At 44.6% G+C, this 18901-nt stretch overlaps 1 protein-coding gene across 1 annotated transcript in view; it reads left to right on the forward strand.

Moving 5' to 3' along the window:
• LOC135913306 (double-strand-break repair protein rad21 homolog) overlaps positions 1-18901 on the forward strand; it is a 101399-nt gene that overhangs the window by 8235 nt on the left and 74263 nt on the right. The window contains exons 3-5 of the mRNA XM_065445897.1: positions 2228-2296; positions 3745-3875; positions 11773-11836. Coding sequence (XP_065301969.1) covers positions 2228-2296; positions 3745-3875; positions 11773-11836 — 264 coding nt within the window. The remainder of the gene's footprint in view (positions 1-2227; positions 2297-3744; positions 3876-11772; positions 11837-18901) is intronic.

Genomic DNA, 18901 nt, shown 5'->3' on the forward strand with positions numbered 1-18901 from the left:
TGGCATCAAGACGCAGTGACGTCTTCCAAATGTGTTCCATTATTTGTGCTCGAAGCTGTCTGCTTATCAGACTAAGCAAATTTTCTTTAGTGCTGGCCAGGATTGGAACACCTCTGCACTAGGAGAGTGGACGTCACAACCATCATTGTAACACATGATGGTTGGTTACACAATCGAATCTGACTATATCAAACCAGTGTACATCGAATTATTCCACGTATAGAACAATTTCTGGACACGGTAAAGTTACAATGAGTATGCGTAGCAAAAGTTACGCTTACATTGAACAAAAATAGCAGTGACTCCTGATATATCGAACGTCACGCGGCGGAAAAATGTTCCCAGAAGTTGCCTTTCCCTCGCGGTGATGGGGAAACCGAGCGGAGCGGCTCCATCCAACCTTCTGCTGCTCCGACTCCTTAGACAATGTGGAGAAGTGCGTGCGTCGCAGGCAGCGAAACTGCCCAAGCAGAAGAAAATGCAGGACTATTTTATGCGAAAGTAAGGTAGTTTCATCAATAAAGTGATTTTATAAATGGTATGTGCTTTTATGACATCCAATGATTTAGCAGGCTCATATGCAATTATGCTCTATATCGAACTGATAGGCTTCTTTTGCGAGTTGAATATAGCCGGGTTTGACTGTATACTCTGATGAGAAAGAATGTCTTAGGGTGTTTCACTGGCTGGCTGACAGAGGTGCGCCACGACATGTCGAAAGCCAAACAGGGGACAGAACATCATACCGTACATGCAGCACGCATGGGACACAACAGTCGATTGGAGCAGAACATACATGCCCAGGAAGTGGACTATATAAAATTGTGGCGTGATGACCTGGCAACCGCAACATTTGTCATAACACCACTTGTCTAGTCCATCATGTTTAAGAACATGCGCTATGCTGGCAGTGTATGCTGCACTCTCAAACGCTTTGGGCACAGCCTCAGCATGACGTCACAGGAGATGACAGGGAGCCACTCTTTGACCAACATGGCATGGTCTCGGAGGTCATATTGTGTTTTGGCCTCTTGTTGCCTGCTCTGAAGTTATGCACACACCTGATCTTGGGGTTTTAAAGTTTTGATTAACAGCACAAGGACAGAAGAGAGAACAGAGTGTTGGATTTCCAATAATTTTTATTGTTTGAAGTTCAGCTCTATGTTCTCTCTAGAACAGAGCACTGAACTTCAGACAATAAAAATTGTTGGAAGTCCAACGCACTGCCTTCTCTTCTGTCCCCTCTAGTGTCCTTGCACTGTTGATAAAAACTTTAAAGCATGTTTTACCAACAAGCTCAATTTCACACCCTTGTGAAAGAGTGACAACTCACCCTTTCTGCTCATGAGTGGCCTGGCCTAGTGTATTACATTCCACCTGCGTCGTTTAAGGACATTTTTTAAATAAAGTAACATTGAACTGAGTGCTGTTTCCTCCAAATAGTTGCGTAATATATTTATGCAGTACCATACTTCCTGGAATATAGGATGCAGTCTGTCTTTTTTTTTTACATTTTAATTTAACTTGTGCAACTTACATATGCATAAAATTATGCACGCTTGCACGACCAATATGAGTATAATTTTTTATATTTATTTATTTTTGTACGAATGCAAGAAACTGTGCACAGGAACATTGTGAAACGAAACCTTATATTAACAGTTAAACAATGGCAACCGATGTTAGCTCTTAGGGCTAACATCCATTGCTGGATAGGGTTATCCAGCAAAAACATGTCAGTGTGTAGTCATTTCTGACGGAAAATGATGCTTTGTGCATTGTTTGCTACTAACGTAAGATTATGTGGCTGCGTCCATCCAGCTGCATAAGTTTAAGTTGCCATTTCTGCGAGACGGTTCACCCTTCAAGCCTGAGTCTGTTCACTGCGAAAACATGCGAATACTACAGAGACATTGTATTGTGCGTCATGCCCATTTCGGTTTTCTTTAAACGAGTCTAGAAATCTCGCCCATGGTAAGAAATGGCTCTTCTACAGGCAAAAGAATTCTTGCTGTCAGAGGTTAGACACGTAGGGAAATCCACAACATGTAATAATTCCTATGTTTTTGAGAAGGAAAATTAATTTTCTCTACTTACAACCTATCTTTTTTTCACGCATATGAATGCTGTGAGAGTATCAAGAAAGTAACCCAAGCCTAGATCTATCGTTCACACGTAGCATCTCTTACGCAACTATGCCAACCTTTTTGCCGTGTCTTCCTCGCAGGTTGGCAGCGACCTCGCCAAAGTCTGTCCGCCATGTGAAGCTCTTGAATATATCCTTGGCCAAGCTGAGGTGAGCACATTGGCCAACGGCTTAGATGATGGAAGTCACTCGGTTTTATCGTCTGGCTCGTGTGGATCCTTTCTTTAGCTTGGCCTCATGAACATTGGCTGCGCTATCATGAGTCGCGTGGTATCAACAGCGTAAGCCGCCATGCAGTGCCAAACAGTGCATCTTCACCCTTTCCTTGTAGGGTTGACCGTGGAGCGACTGACAAGCCCAGTAGACTAAAGCCCCTCGAACTTCGTAAAGTAGTGCCATGCTTTAAAAAATGCTGCCTCCTCGCGCTCTCTGGCCGAGGCCTACACCGCGTCGTTATTGGCCTAATAACATCCTGTGGGCCCTCGCACCGTGCTCCAGCGCAGTTTTCGCTCGAGAAGCATCTATGGAGTGGTGAGGAGCGCATGTTGGCACCGTTGCTATGCTCGAGCGGTGTAGGCGGTGCCACGGTTGAGGAGGGAGCGTGAAAGAGAGGAGAAACAAGGAGGGAAGGCGGAGGAGGAGAGTGTTGCTGCTTTACGTAGTTTAAGGGGCTTTACAATAGACAGCGTTGCCCTTTCCGTCGGGATCAAAGGGAATGAACACTAGGGTGTTCCATCGCGTTTCACTGGCTGCATTTCATATTCACTGTTTGAGTTAATTGTGAAGGTAATACACTAAATGCAGTGGAAGGTCTGGTTCTTAACTAACGGTTGTGAGGAACTGTTCTCACAAATGCCAATTTTTATGTTAATGTAAATCGCTAGGGCATTTTGATGGGCTAGTTTGTGCATATATAATAACTAAATTGGTGAGTTACATAAATAAGTATGTTTCTCAGAGAGCCACGAATAGGACAAAACCAATGGACAATAACATCTTCTGCGAGTCCATTTTTAACGCTGCTTATACATTTATTTATAGTAATAGCATAGCTCCCCGAAATTGAAGTTTATGCGTTCTCATAACATGTGCTACACACTCATTGTGCGCTATATTTTTGTCCTTACTGTGAATGTGAAAAATTTTGGCGGTACTGTGAGTTTTACTGCCTTATATGCGCAAAAAGTGTGCACTGCCTCGCCTACTGCTATGCGTATGCCTTCTCTTATGTTTTATATGAAAGCATGATATGGTAGGTCTTATGTTCTGTATTACCACTCCTGTAAGGGCACTTTTGGGGGCTTGCAGTATCGATGAACAAACGACCATTGCAGCGCAAACTGCCCAAGGAAAGCAGTTGTTGCCCGCGTAAATGCAAGTTCCCGTGCCAAAACTTCAGGTTGAAGTTTCCTCGGTCCTGTTGATCGTTTCAAGCGCTGTGTTGGGCAGATGCATTTATTGGCCTACTGTTTACACTAGCCAACCTGCCTGAGGAACCGAAAAATATTTGTGGTTGGGTCCCCTTCACTTTAATGTCACGTCACGTGCCTGCATGGTAGTTGTTTTCTCAGCTGAGATGAGATTGTGTGTACACGCAGTGAGGACCTTCAGCGCGAGCTGACCAAAGGGATTTTTGGAAACAAGTCGCTGCGTTTCTCCCTGCGGCTGTCGTGCCAGCTCATCATGGGGCTCTGGGTACTCTACCGCAGAAAGGCCGCCCTCGTCCGAGGTGAGAGGCACGGAGAGTGTCGAAACAGAGGGTGTCGTACTAAGAAAAGTGTCATCTGTGACCACAACCTACAGAAGGAGTGAATACCCTGCTGTCCAACTCAAAGAGAATTTCTATAAACGTGCCTTGTGCGCTCATTTCCATGACATCACAGTTCAGTCTGCAAACTTGTTTCGCAATTTCACCTTCTCGGGAGCTGCTTCAGAGTGCAGGCACATAGGGAGTGCAAGTACGGTGTGTGTTTGTATGCAGAGCTGGCACTGAATTCCTCAGTTGTCACTGAGTGTTGAGAGAAATCTGGTGCTGTGGGTATCTGCACACTCCACCGGTAAGGCACTTTATCCAGAATATTGGAATGATCGGTATTACAGTGATTTGTCTCTTAGTTTCAAACAATGTTACAAAAACCTTTAGCTAGGTGCCAACTTCGATTTGCCCTTTCAAATACCTGTAAAACGCAGAACTGCTTTGATGGGACAACCGCTGGACCAATTGCAATACAATTTGGTGCGTTTGAAAGAGAAAATTAGGTTCGTCTGACTCAACAAAGCAGAATTTTGATTTAAAGCCTAGAATATTCTTCAAAAAATTCCTCAAAATAGTGTGTCACAAAAATATTGAAGCACAAAGTTTACAAATTCATATCTGTGCACCTAAAACAAATATTCCAGTTCTGTAAATTGAATTCATGGGAGCATCTAAAGTGGACAAATGTATTACAGTTGAACCTCGATATAACAAAGTCGGTAAAATTAGCAACTTGCTTCGTTATATGCAAATTTCGTTGTACAGAAATTCGACCATGTATGCAAATAAGTGCAGTCACTGATCAATTTTTCTTGCATGGAAAGGGGCTGCAGAATTTTCCTAATTATAGGGCAATCGAAAAAAGCAAATTTGAATTAGAAAATAATTCATTTTTTGGGGAATCGGTGACGAATAATACAGTTTCATGTCACATACGTTGATGATATCTTCTAGGCGCTACGAATTAAACGAAGCCAGCCACTCCTTTGCCTGCACCCCGCCCCCGTGGCTAATAGGGTTGCGCGCACTGGGACAATGCTATCAGGAAAAGTGTTGGCAGGGGGGAACGAATGCTTCGTCTGCCTCTTGCTCCAACGGGTCACCCAAACTCGAGATTATGCAACCTCGAATACAAAATGTGGGGTAGGACAGCTTACATGGTGCCATGCCTGTCATCTGGGCACGCCCACTCTTTGCACACGCTGCAGATTACCTCTGCAGCAGGGTGCATGGCTGGCATGCGCTCAGCCGTGCTTACAGCCATGTGTAGCCATGGCCGAGATGGGCACCAGAAACTGAGACACGTACCAACTTACCCACCACTCTGAAACTTGGCATTGCTGTGTGCCATACTTCATAACCTCTGAGAGGGTTGAGCGTTTCGTTGCCTCACATGGCACATCGCATCGTGGCAGAAGTGTTAAATTTTAATTGAATTGTGGGGCCGAATGGGCAAAAACCACAATTGGATTATTAGGCACGCCGTAGTGGCGGACTCCGGATTAATTTTAACACTAGTGTTCTTTAATGTGCACCTAAATCTAAGTGCACGAACAAATGCGGCTGCCGCAGTTGGGATCATACGTGTGACCTTGGGCAGTATTATAGCCTCGGAGCTGCTGCAGTGGACAAAGAGGTGTTGATTTAATGCGTGACCGTTTCCGTTGTGTCGCCTGGACCCTACTGTGATATTATGTGGCTTTATATCGGCATGCGCTGTGTCAGTTGTCCGCCTGACAAATTTGCACGGTCTTTATTTTTCAGAAATAGCAGAACCAAACCGTACCGTACCTTCAGTTTGTCTGAAGCTGTTGTTTTCTTGCCTTCTCTCGTCATCTTTTCCCTTTCCCACCTTCTCCCCTGTATGGGAACTGAGAGTGGCAAGGTTGTTACTAGAGAGGTTTAGCTTGTCTGCTATTCTGGTGACCGCAGCCGGACGGGGCGTTGGGGCAGAGGTCAGGAGCGGCCTGCATCGTGCAGCCACCTGGTGGTGCAGCGCTCAAAGAAACAAAAACAGCTAATATTACAGTAACCAAGTGTATTTTACTTTGCTGCATGTGTAAATTTTTGGCAGCAACACTATTGCACCAGTTCCGAATATTTACACTAGCAGTGAAGTAGAATACACTTGGTTAATGCAATATTAGCTGTTTTTGTTTCTTTGAGCTCTGCACTGCCAGGTGGCTGCACCACGCTGGCCATAGAGTTTCCTACAAAATTACTAGAGGGAACTCTGGCGCTGCAGTCGTTGTCCTACCATGGGAATGATGGGAAGTACATGGATTTGTCTGATCTTCGTTTATGGATTCAGACGTTCTTGTGGCTTTGTATATTACGCTATATAAATCTTATTGTCGTATATTTCAGCGCAATCGATATTCTTTGAAGTGCAGAAGACACCGGGAACGCGTTCAATTGCTATTAATTGCAACGATTGAGCTTGTTTATGTGCCCAAATCGAAACGCGCCAAGCGTCTCAAAGCACAGGCATGCCCGCCATAAGTTTATAAGTGCGTTTCATTCGCTTGTCAATACATGCACCCGTGGCTTAATGGTTTCAATATCAGGCTTCTGTACTAGAGTCCCTGTGTTCGAATCCTGCTTTCGGGCAATTTTAATGATGTTTATTTAATTATTTATTACGCAATAAACTGTTGAAAATGACGAGTTTACAAAGTCACAAAGCTGTTTGAAGCCGAAAGGACGAAGTTTAGGCAAGTCCATGTACTTCCCATAATTCCCATGCTGGGACAACCGCTCCCATTGTAGCTCACATAGACACTAGCGCCAGAGTTCCCTCTAGTAATTTGGTAGGAAACTCTATGATGCTGGCAACTCCCATTTACCCGAATACTGGATGAGCTAAACCTGTCTATTCACTCGTTTCGTGGCTGTCAGTTCTTCGCATTTTCTTCCTCCTCTCACCCCTCCTCTCTACTGTTTTAGCCACGTCCCCTCTGGACTTGCACGCTAGTAGAAAGGTATGTGCTGCAGTTTCTGCAATGCTTTTGCACGGATGATTACAGCTGTGGAGAGGCTAATGTGGCAATGCTCAGGGAGCTCTACAGGGCATTGTGTACATGTTACCCAATGGAAAGGTCCAAAAAGATGAAAAAAGCTTCCCTGTAGTAAAGACAATTGGCTTTCTCGACACCGTTGGTACGAAGAGCAGACGTGCAAGCCAAAAGAGGTGCCTTTGCTGAGACGGTTGGTGTGTGCTGCCTGCCCGCGAAAAACCCTCGTATCGTGACTCCCCGTCTCGCCAGTGGTTTAGCATCTTTGCAGAACAGGTGTAGTTTTGTCATAACCTCATTTTATTAGTTACTATTTCGTGTCAGGAACAAATTATAGCAGATTCTTATGCCACTGTGAGCGGTGGTAGAAGTGGATGCATTGGCCGCGATGATTGGACTGGTGATGAACAGACCCATCGATGGCACCTGCTATGTAGCAGCCAATGTCACATGCCATCTGTGCCGTGCTTGCCTGCAGCAATGCGATTGCTTCCGCTGTGTTATGATGATACACAGGCAGTTTGTTGCTCGTTTGGCATTCAATCCGGCACTGCACCATGCGATGTACTTTCTCTTTTTGTTTATTTTTTTAATCCTTTCCCCTTTTCCCACTGCGGGGCTGTGAACCTCTGTCCCTCTAATATGGGCTCATATTTTTTCATATTTTTGTTCAGTATCCCTTAAATATGCTGAAGGCTTTTTCGGGGGCTTGCAAAGAATATACAGCTTGCTTCACTTGTGCAAAAGGCTTTGATCTTTTTTTTTACTTGCTCTGCATTAGCTGAGACATCAGGTAGACAAAAAGGTACAAAAATAAAGCAAATTAAGTAGAGCTGTGTGAGCATTGAAACATGGAATATTTGATTCGAATCAGTTGGTATTCAATTCGAAAGGCACTTTCCTTATTCAAAATATTCGAACTCCTGAAAATTGCTGTTGTCAGCTCTATGTGTTAGTTTGCCACGGTACAATGTGTTATGCAGTGAGGCATGCATGCTGCATTGTGTTCAAGTGTATTTGCTATGCAGTGAAGCATACTAAAAGTAAAAAGGGGGCACCGTCTGCGCCTTCCAGTGCTTGCAGGGACCCGACACTATCAGCCCAAGTATTCACACTGTGCTGCCTCTTCACGCATTTGAACAACACCATCTGCCCGGTGGGAACCTCTTCATCTGCTACTAAACTGGCCATGCACCTAAATACACGATTTCCAAACTTCAAATTTGGCCAGCAACCTTGGCAGTGTATATATCAGTATAAAGTAGCTGAGCACCACCAGGATGCTTCATTGGCAGACTGTTAAAAATCTGGGTGTAAAAGAAGAATAGAAAATTTCAACGAACCCATACAAGTCTTCAACGATAAAAGCTTCTGAAGAGGTTCCTTCTACGTCAACACTGTGGAAAGACTTGATCAACTCGTCAACCAGCAGCACTTTTCATTGCCATGAGGACAGGTTGAAAGGTGGGAAATTTTAGGCCAAAAAGAAGATCCGTGCGTGGGGTGGTGTAAGCATGATGTTCACTGTTGGCGAGCCTTGTGAATAGCTACATGTTGATACCAGACACTAGTGTGTGCAGTGAGTGGCTCTTTTTGGTTGTCTAAATGAATTGTGACATGCAGGAGGGCGTCGCTGTTCCTGGAACGTGTCAGGGGCAGCTATCCATCGTTCCTGACGACATTAAATAACTGCAGATGTGATACTGCCAAACAAAAGTGTTGTAGAGAATTTTGTTAGGCACAAAGTACAATTTTCTTTTACATCGTATGCTGTGCGATAAACTTACATAATTTTCACGCACCTCCAGCTGGCAAAAAAAATTGCATTTATGTAAGAACAGGAGTATTCGTACTAAAAACATGTTCAATTCGCCTCATGTTTTTATTATTCGAATCGAAATTGAACATTTTATATTCACACACCCTACAGGCTTAGCTTCCCAGAGCAGTGCATGCGCTACGAGAGGTGTAGTGTCTTCCAAGTCGGTTTCGACAAGAGGGGGTTCATCGGCGAGTACAGAAAGCACGATACAAAGTACAGTGGTGCCATTGTCTGAAATTCCTGGTGATTTTAGATTTACATGCAATATATTATTGTGTAAAACACACTGGCTACTTTATGCTACTGAGGCTATCTCACCTTCTTCATGCAAACTGCTAGTGGAGAGGCTCTGTGCTCAGAGGCTGAGCATAATGTCATGCACCAAATTGAAGGTGCTTTAGGAACGGTTTTTTTTTTGGAATGAAATTGGAGTGCTTTGAAAATTAACCTAACGAGGCTTCTTATATTACTGTTGCTGACTTATTTTAGCAGTTGGATGCTGGAAAGAGGCACTAGCGAAGGAATAACAAGCTGTCATTTGTGAGTTACACTTCTGTGATAACAAAGCGGCCAATCTTTACCATGAGAGGAAGCTTCGGCAAGCCAGTGGACATGCAAAAAAGAAAGACGGATGGAGACACGGCCACCATGTTCCAGTACCAGCCCACTGTGATGTGGATTTTTACAGCAATTTTCATCCCGTATTGGCTGCGGGATGACAACAGGTGAACAAGCAAGTGGCTGCTGCTTAACAGGGCGGAACATGAAAACAAAAATGGTGGCCAGCGGGGAAAGCTGAACGCGCTGAATGTGATTTTTCTTTTCGTGGGTACATTACGTGCATTGAAACAGTGTCTTTCGTGTTAATGAATAATATCGTAAATATCGGCAAGTTTGCGACAATAATATAGCCATGTCCACTTTGAGGGGACAGAAACAGAGGTGGGCGCGCTTACCTGCCAGTGACATAAAAACACATGGCAGGCATGCTGCACGAGCTGTGGCATTTGTCTTCACTACTCTCCTAATGCGGCACGTTTCCGCTAAGGGTGGGCGAATATCTTAGCTGTGTTACAAGTGTCGGAGTATGCATAGGGTACACTGCTAACGTATCAGTTTAAACGTGGCCACTATTGTTGTCGCTCACGATTTGTTGCATGCCCACGAGTGCAGACGAGAAGAATCGAAGAGCGCCTTTTTTGTTGTTGTTGTTGACCAAAATCATTACGAAGCCTACAAATAATAAAGACAAGGTAAGTTTCGTTGTAGCTTTTTTTTTTGTCATGGAAGTGCGCAAAGTGATGAAAGGAATGAAATGGGGCATCTGCTTAATTAAGAATGTTTGGTGTAGGCAGACCGCTTGGTATGTTTTAAAGAGTCGTTTGTGTGGCATTCTACAAATGGTAAGCATGATCATCATTAGCTAGGCTTGGCACACAACATATCCCAACAAGTTCGGGGTGTGATCACTACACGGGAAAGAAAAAAAATCAAATTTTGACGACAAAATTCAGGGATGCGATCATTATGCGAGTAAATGTGGTAAAAACAAATAAAAGAAAAAAGTGGTCCTCATTTCCTCCATTGGTGTTCCAGCCTTTTCCACTGAATAAGCAAGAGCGAGTTTTTGTAATATAATACATTGCCAGTCTAAACTGATTCATAGTGTTACAGTTGTGTTTATATGCAATTTTATTTCAAATCTGTGTTGTATCTGTTTTCTGGGAAGCATACAGCTATCATCATAAGAAGATGGCCTATCTAATTAGGTTGGTGCACCAAACAGGGGACTTACAACACTGCACTTCAATCAGGCGACATGGGTTTCTGGCCGCCACTGTGGGGCATAGACACTGGCAGGCTCTTGGTAGCTTGCCCCCGCCATGCGTTTGTGTGCTTTGTGCTGTTTCTGCTGCCTTCCTTCACCGATGTTCAGCGTGCCAACTTACTGCTGCATGCTACTACGCCAGCATTTTCTGTCTTACATGTTCAGTTCCTGCTTTAAGGTGTACAATGAGTGAGTAACAATCAAGGTGGCATTCACTGCACCGACAACACCAGTAAACAAGGCCGCTGCATGGCCATTCCCACTGTTTTAAGTGCAGCAGCTTTATTTTACCAGTCAGTATGTTTAAAAGCCTGTGTACAACTGTGTGCAAATGGCTAGTTATTCATTTTTCGTGTGCATCAACTACAGCACTGTTGTACGAGCTGTGTCACTTGTCTCTGCGGGTGTGTATGTGCCACAGCAGTCACGCTTCCTAAGCAAAGGATGAGGTGCTGGGCAATGGTGACCTGGACAAGCTAACCCGATCGTGTGACCGAATTATTCTACTGTCTGCGAGGTCGTGCCTGGGCCGTGCTAGATGACTCCGTGCGATTGCTACTCGAGTGCATAAGATATCACAGCATGTCGCGTTTCTTCGTTTGCTTCCCTTTTATTCATGTGCTTTGCTCCGACAGAATCTGATATGACAAGACTCGACAAATAACTTGCAGCCCCTGCAGTCAAGGCCTTCCCCCATCACTGCTTTTGCTTTGTAGTAGGCCCCGTTATGTTTGTGGTGCAGACGTGGGAACGCACAAAGATATTCTGTCGGTCTCAGTCGGGCTACATGATATGTGATGCTGTGCAAGCAAAATGCCATGGCAAACTCGATGCTGCCAGTAGCAGACCATGTGTGGCCCACGACTTTTTCTATGTGCGTCCCATGCTTGCACACAGCTCCATACTTCACTGCCATACCTTCGTGACGGTGGCAGAAGCCCATGGTTTTCTTATGTGTGTGCTGGGTCACTGGGATTATGCAACAGGTCTATAAACTTCACTTTTGCATCTACTTGTGCTTGTCGCTTCTGCACTCACATCTTGCATTGTTCTTTGTCTCAGCTTTTCGCCTTTGGCAACGCCTTCGCCTTTGGCCACGCCATCCTGTGTCAGGCGCCACACTTGATGCCCCTTTAATTTACATTATGGAGTGTTTAAGGTTTCCTACCCTATCTTTACTGATGGCTATGGTCCTTTTTATTTTAGCCGAAGCGGAAGAGTGCCTGCAAATGCTGACCAGACGAAGGCAGTTCAGGACCACCAGCATTGAGTAAGCTGTCATGATTTCCTATTTACAATTTACTGTGCAAGCAGTAGGCTACCTCGACACAACTAGTCGGTAGCTAAATGTAACCCTACTATGCACGTGATAGGAACATCGAAAGGTTGTTGTCTGAGTCACTGCAGTATACTGTAGCTGTTTCGGTGTAAATGTTGCATAGGAACAACCTGTGTGGTTTCGTTTCATGTGTAGCACATATTGTGCTCAACCATGCAGGGTTTGCTTGAGAAAGATGCAGTTTTGTTTTTAGCTGGATGTGAAAAGTTTACCACAAAATGTCCTTCTGCTAAAAATTGGGATGTAGTCGGCCACGAGTCTGATGATGTCATATTCCCAGACTTTGTGCATTGCACTCAGTGCTGGGGACCTCAGTTCATAGTGAAGCAGACGTTGTCCAAGGAGCTGCTGGCTGTAATTGTTCGCTGTAATGGCTGGCTGTTAATGCAAGCTCCATGCGAGAAGCTATTGTTGTGATAACTCAATAATTTCATAAGCCTCCAAGCCTCACCTTGCTGTTAAAGAAAGTGTCTGCCTACTTTGACCAAATGATTGACTCTTACTGAACTTTTAAAAGATAGTCTCATACCTTGATATGAAATGGGTGGATTAGCTGTTTCACCAGAGGGCATATATTTTTTTCAGGTTTAAAACACCGTTGCTTCTGTGATGTCCCGATGTTGATTTGATAAACATTAATATAAAAGAGAAGCAACCATGTGCTAGGTTGATGTTGAAGAGTTGGCAATGCAGATAGCAAAGACATTGTACAGAAACCATTTATGATGATTGTCGATATCAAACATGGGCACCCTCATGTGGTGAAGAGAGGGTTAGGTGAGGATCGCCTTTTGAAAGATCGGTGAGGACAAGGGAGGGTGTGGTAACAATGTGAGGTTAAATGATGCAGGGGTGATTCACATTCTTAAAGTACAGCAAAGTCACTCAGATCGTGTGCCTGGTGTCCTGAAAGTGTAAAGGTTTTAAGTGCACTGGCAGGAGGTATCTCTAGCGCAGATGTATGGCAAAGCCCGCTTTTAACTCACTATAGTTATACATGGCTGTAGCTGTAGCTAAACCTTTTGGAAGCTGTAGCTACTGAAAGTGGCAGCGAGAGCGGGAAGAGTGACAGCGAATTTTTGGGGGCACTCCCAGATTATTTTTTTAGAGCACAGCTGCTAGGTGGCCGTTCCTGCGGCGAGCGTCAGCGTTGGTCTTGGTGTAACTGAGCGAACGAGCACAATAGTGAAGGATGAAAGAGCGAATGGGGAGCGGGAGATGAAAAAAGAACACGAGCCGCAAAAGGCGGACACCAATAAGAGCGGCCCCTTCAGTGATGTGCTCGCGGGAAACTGATTTTGCGCGAACCTCCCCGACAGGTTGGTGTGTACCCATGTGCTTGGTTTGGTCTTGTTCGCTATTGTTTTGTAATCTGATTGCACATGTGGCGGAAATTGTGTAGTACTTTCTGGAAACCAAGGGGCACCAGCGATTACACTGGGACCTTCGACGAGTCGCGTATAAAAGCCGACGCGCTTGACCTGCAGTTCAGATTTTCTACAATTGCCGACTCTGCTACATGTCTCTCTCAAATTATTTGCCTCAATATATCGTGAAATGAAAACACGTGTGGAGCTGGACTCAAATTTCGCATCAGGGAGTATCGGAATCGTTCTTGAATTTTTCACTGATCATTACCAGTCAGCTCACTCCTTTATCTGAAGTAAACACCCTGGAGTTTACCTTTCCTTTCTCTAATTAAATGGGCAAAAATTTGAATTTGAGGATGTTTGGACACTGATAGCATTGTTGCAGTGCTTCGATCTGTACATAAACTAAAGGAAACATCAAGATGAAGAAAAAACATGTCGGTAATATAGCTAGATCTTGTTTACCGTACAACCAAAACTTATTTTGTTCTGAATCTTGTGCATGGCAGTGACAGTCAAGCGACTTTATTTACAGTAAACATTAAGCTTACGTGTCCTGGCTCAACCTCCACAATGTCGAGCTGTTGCACTGATTCTCAAGAATTAGCGAAGCAGTCTAGTTGAATAGGTTAACGTGTAGTTGCTTCATTCATGAATTCTGACAATTTCTCTATTTTCAAATCCCCATAATCAGCCTGAAACATTCGGCATGAGAAACACCGCTAGCGATTTATTGCAAACATATACATTCACGTTTCATCTATGCCATCCATAGGCATGCACTGTAAAAAATAATGGTCAGCTTCATGCCGTTGACACACATACCTACTGCTGGAAACATATTCGCTTGTGCTTTTCAGGGCATTAATGTAGGCATATTTAACTACCAGTGAAGTGTAGAACGAGTTACTACTAAACTTTTTTAGTTGGCCCACTGTCTATATGCAGGCGCTGTGGCATAAATGGAAGACGTGTCCTCATGCTTGCCAAAAGCAGCGTTAGATTGTGGGCCATCATGGCTGGCATGCAATCAGGATAATTCAGCTTTAATAAGATGTTTGCATCTTAAGATGCATTTCACATTTATACAAATTTAACATCGCCATTGGATGATTTACTGCCACGAAAATAAGAATGGAACCTCTTAATATTGTTGTGCAGCACTTGTTCATAAACACGATAACCACACAGCTGAGTTGCATTTTGGTGAGTCTGATTCCTAGTGAGCCAGGCTGACTTGCACTTTGGCGAGTCTGAGTCCGAGTGAGCCCTGAGCAAAAAATATACTTTGTGATCTGAGTGAGTTCTGTTTATTTTGCCTAGCCTAAGCTCGAAACATAGCTAAATTTGCAGCGGGAATGGCAGTGTGATACTGGAAACATCATATGAGGGCAGAAAAAACAAGATCAAGCACTGGAATACGCGGCTGTGCGCCACAGCTGTGATTTCCCCCTCCCCTTGACGAATGCGTGCCTCCACTTTTACCTGCGTCTTTTCTGGAGCACCGGTAGTGAAAGTCAGCGCCACCCTTCTGCCCCCACCCTTTCCACGTATTTCCTCTGCTTGGCATTAAGCAGGCTTGGAACGGAAGTGGAGGAAGGATCACTGCAAAGTGCGAAGCATCCGGGCACTTGCGCGTATAGTGCATGCCGTGTAAGCATTCCATTTCTCTCTTGCGGCCAAGGCCTAACAAAGTGCGCTGTGAGCTGCGTCATTGCGAGATAGGAGCAAGTTTGGAGCGGTCAGGGTTGCTCCAGTTTAATAGGTTTCATCGACGCACTTACCATCCCCATTCAGCTTTCGTTTGAAGCCGCCCCTGTTTTGCTTGGGCGCTCTACCCTTCGTGCCAAAGCACTGCCTTGTGGCTACCGTTCAGTGTGACTTGAGATCATGACACTGCTCATTCGCTGGTCGTGCTGCTGAACTGCGCTTGTGGCATTGCCTATGATGAGTGAGACTACTGTTGCCTCTGTGGAGCAACCGATCATTCCAAATGCTCAGTAACCAGAGCAATCTGTGAGAAGAACGAGGTGAGGCAGACTTTCAGCATCGCTCCTTGGAAACCATAGTTCGAATGAACATTGCCAATGTAGCTTCAGCACACTGCTTGGTGCCTTGATGGATGGAAAATGCAAATAGTAAGGAGCATGACGCCGAGCAGCTAGGCCCGGCAAGCCAGCTTCCTACGATGCCACCCACAACATTCTCTCCAGAGCCAATCTGTGCAGTGAGTCTTCAGGAGTAGGCCTTGCACAGTTGTTGGGCACTGTACGGTACCCCTTCAGTTTTCTTGGTGCCCTCGTTGCACTCTCTCCATTCCATGCGCTCAGCAGATAAAAATTATTGGTTTCTGATCGCGTGCTGAGGTTCTATTTCCCATGAGCCTTTTTTTAATATACAGTCAACTAGTTGGAATTGGCCCTGATAATTTGACAAAAAATGTCCATTTTATCTGAAACGCCTCGCTTCCAAAACTTTTGTTGCAATTTATAATGTTATTGCAAAGTGAGAGTGACGAATTTTCAAAGTAAAAAACAAACAAAAAAAAGTTGCAGTTTCACCCAAGATGCGAAGCATCAATTGCGATAGCAAATTAGTAGATAGCTGTGCGAAGTAAGGATATTAGTTTTATCGGCCATATAAAGTTGTAAACATTCGCTAACTAAAGGTGTCATGCGCGCACAGGTAAACAAAAACACATCTCACTCGATGACCGCGGAAAGTTGCTGTCAAAACATTGGAGTCAGGAAGCACAGTAGCACCAGCGAGCGAATGGACCTTCATGTGGTCTCTCGCTTCACTGCAAACTAAACGTTGAAAGCACAGCGCATACAAAGCTTCTGGCACTGGGTGCACTTTGTCCACATCGCAGATCACTTTCAAAATGTGCCGTCCCACAGCTGCGCCGTAAGCAGCAGCTGCCAGAGTGGAACCACCCTCTCCCTCGCACCGCCACCGTGACTCGCGCACGAAAGAAGACGGCATGCTTCTGCCCCACCTTGCTCATTCGTGCGTATATATAGAGCCACAATCGTCGGCTGACCCTCGCAAGTCAGTTGTCAGCCCATGTTGACACGGCAAAAGTCCATTTTATAAGCCCGATTTTGGCAAAACTTGCCACTAATTTCGTCCGCTGTAGCGGATAGTCTGTTGTAGCGCGGCCTGGTAAAAGCGAACTTCGTTGCATTAATAAAATAGCTAGAGTAAACTAACAGTGTGATATGGTTCGTTATATCCGAAAGTCTGTTGTAACGAGCGCAGGCTGTATGTTTATGACTATGCTGAAAGTAATCATGTGATGCTTCCTCTTAGATTGTTTCCATCCTTCATGTTCGATGCTCGTGTTCAGCGTCATTGACAGCAAATATGGTTGTCGGCTCAGCAATGTCACAGCTGGAATTGTGCACTTACATTTATGGTAAACATATTGTCTAGACAAAACTACAGTTTGTAGTTAGACAAAACTACAAAACTCGCACAGCAAAGGTGAAATAGTTAATCAGCATAGGGCCTCTTGCGGATGACTGTTGTTCACGGCTACCATCTTTGTGAAACAATGTATGGTGGCCCTTTGTTCTGAATGCCATTCGTAGGCACACATCAATCTATTTTTGTAGTGTCAAGCAACCTGTCACAAGAATTTACATGACGGGCTCGAAAATGTTGTGTGATGAGTGCCCTGACGAGGTGGCAGCCAAAGCGGAGCAGCGTCTGATAAAGACGAGTAGTGGTTTTAGTGCAGAACGCAAGACCCTCTTGCCGTTATGCCCTGTGTAAAGTCCAGGTGCAGTAGGACTCTAAAGTGCTTGCACAATGTGTGTTGTAGGGACGAGGGTGAGCCGAGAAGGACGGTGGCTTGATGCGTGCCGTCTTCCCATGTGCACAAGGGGGAGGAGGAGTAGGAGCACGGTAATGTGATCAAGTGCGTGCTGTAGGGCACGTAATCTCAAGCTTCGTAGACATGTTGAACGGAGAGGCCATAGACAGCATTCGCTCCCTTCTGTTTGTGTTCTTCGTCGAGCCAGCGTTGTGACAGCGAGTCCCAGGTGAAAATGTTTTTACTTCCAGCTGGATTATGGAACTGGAAATTTCACCCAGCTGGATACTTTTCTAGCTGGGAAGGCAGCTGGAAAAAATCCAGCTGGGTGAAATTTCCGGTTCCATAACGCAGCTGGAATATGTCCCAACTGGAACGTCTTCCAGCTGGATCCAGCTGCAAGAAATGCCAGCTGTATTTCAGCTGGAAGAGGTTCCAGCTAGAATCTCCAGCCTGGACTGTGGGTCTATAGACCCACAGACCGGGCTGGCACACAGCACCGGTCGCAATGGTGTTGAGCCATGGCGACAACACCATGGTGTTGAGCCATGCCCAGGTAAAATCCCACGGTGTAAGCTCGCATCAAGCAGGATACAAACTGGCCAGCACTCGCATGGATCTTAGCTTGCTGTCGCAAGTCACAGTTAGTTCCTAATGTGTCTGGCCGCAGGACCAACTGGTCCGGTGATAATACATGCAGCCAAAACAGCACGGTGCTGAAACTTGCAACCATTTATTTGAACACTTGCAGCAAGTATTGCGGAAGTATATCTTGCATCTCCCTCAAGATGTGGAATACACTTGCACATCTCCTTGTACACCATCTGGAAGAAATATTTAGACATAGTGAGTGAACTTCAAAACAATCATCACTTTAATCCACTCAGTTCTAGTAAACAGTGACCATTACCAAAATCATGTGGATTGTATCAACAGCCTTTGGACAGTACCACAGTTCACCTTCATCACAACCCCTTCTACAGTTTATGTGGCGCAATTAAGGCCTCAACCTGAGCTCTCAAGAGGCTCTCAACTTGAGCTGCAGAAGCTATGTAATGATTGTTAAATTGTTTAGCGCCATTGACTGTGGCTTTAGTGCAAATAGAATTCAAATGAGCTCATTGGTATTTTGAACTAGGCATGTGATGTAACTCAACAGCCTCCCAAGAAGCATTTTTCTGCTGAATAACACAGGAGCTTGGACCACTTGGACTTACTTTCCAGAATGACACCAGTTGGAAATATGTGTCATCAAACTCGCCGTAAAAGTGCACTGTTGGTCTTACTTTTTTAACAAAACGCTCTTTTATGTATTGGAGCACAAAAGTAACTGGAACGCCCATTTATTTCATCTCACACTTTAGAAAATAATATATCGAAACTGATGTAATTCTGGAAATTCATTTAAAGTGGATCCATCTTGCAAACTCACAGGCTACAATTCGTACACTGCAATATGTGCAGCATGGTAATAAGTTAATTTGTCAATTTTTGCTAATTACTTGAAGATGTCTTTCGATTTCGCATGCTAATGATGTCCACCTCTTCGAATAATTCCGCTCAGCGACAAGAATTATATCTGCCACAGGCCATTTCTACAAATTCCGCCAACATAAAAATGATCAACCTGTATACGAACATCACGTACAGCAGGGACCTATGATATCATGTGCATGATCAAGCATGCCAGCATTCAGAATAAAAATAAACATTAACTTACGCTCAAAGCATAAGCAAGTGAAATAATTACCTCCAAATTGTAGAATCGGGGCTGGAAAAAACGGTGCTCTTCGATCCGCACTGGTGAAT

Source organism: Dermacentor albipictus, chromosome 6, assembly GCF_038994185.2.
Source record: "Dermacentor albipictus isolate Rhodes 1998 colony chromosome 6, USDA_Dalb.pri_finalv2, whole genome shotgun sequence".
In the NCBI taxonomy this organism is placed as follows: Eukaryota; Metazoa; Arthropoda; class Arachnida; order Ixodida; family Ixodidae; genus Dermacentor; species Dermacentor albipictus.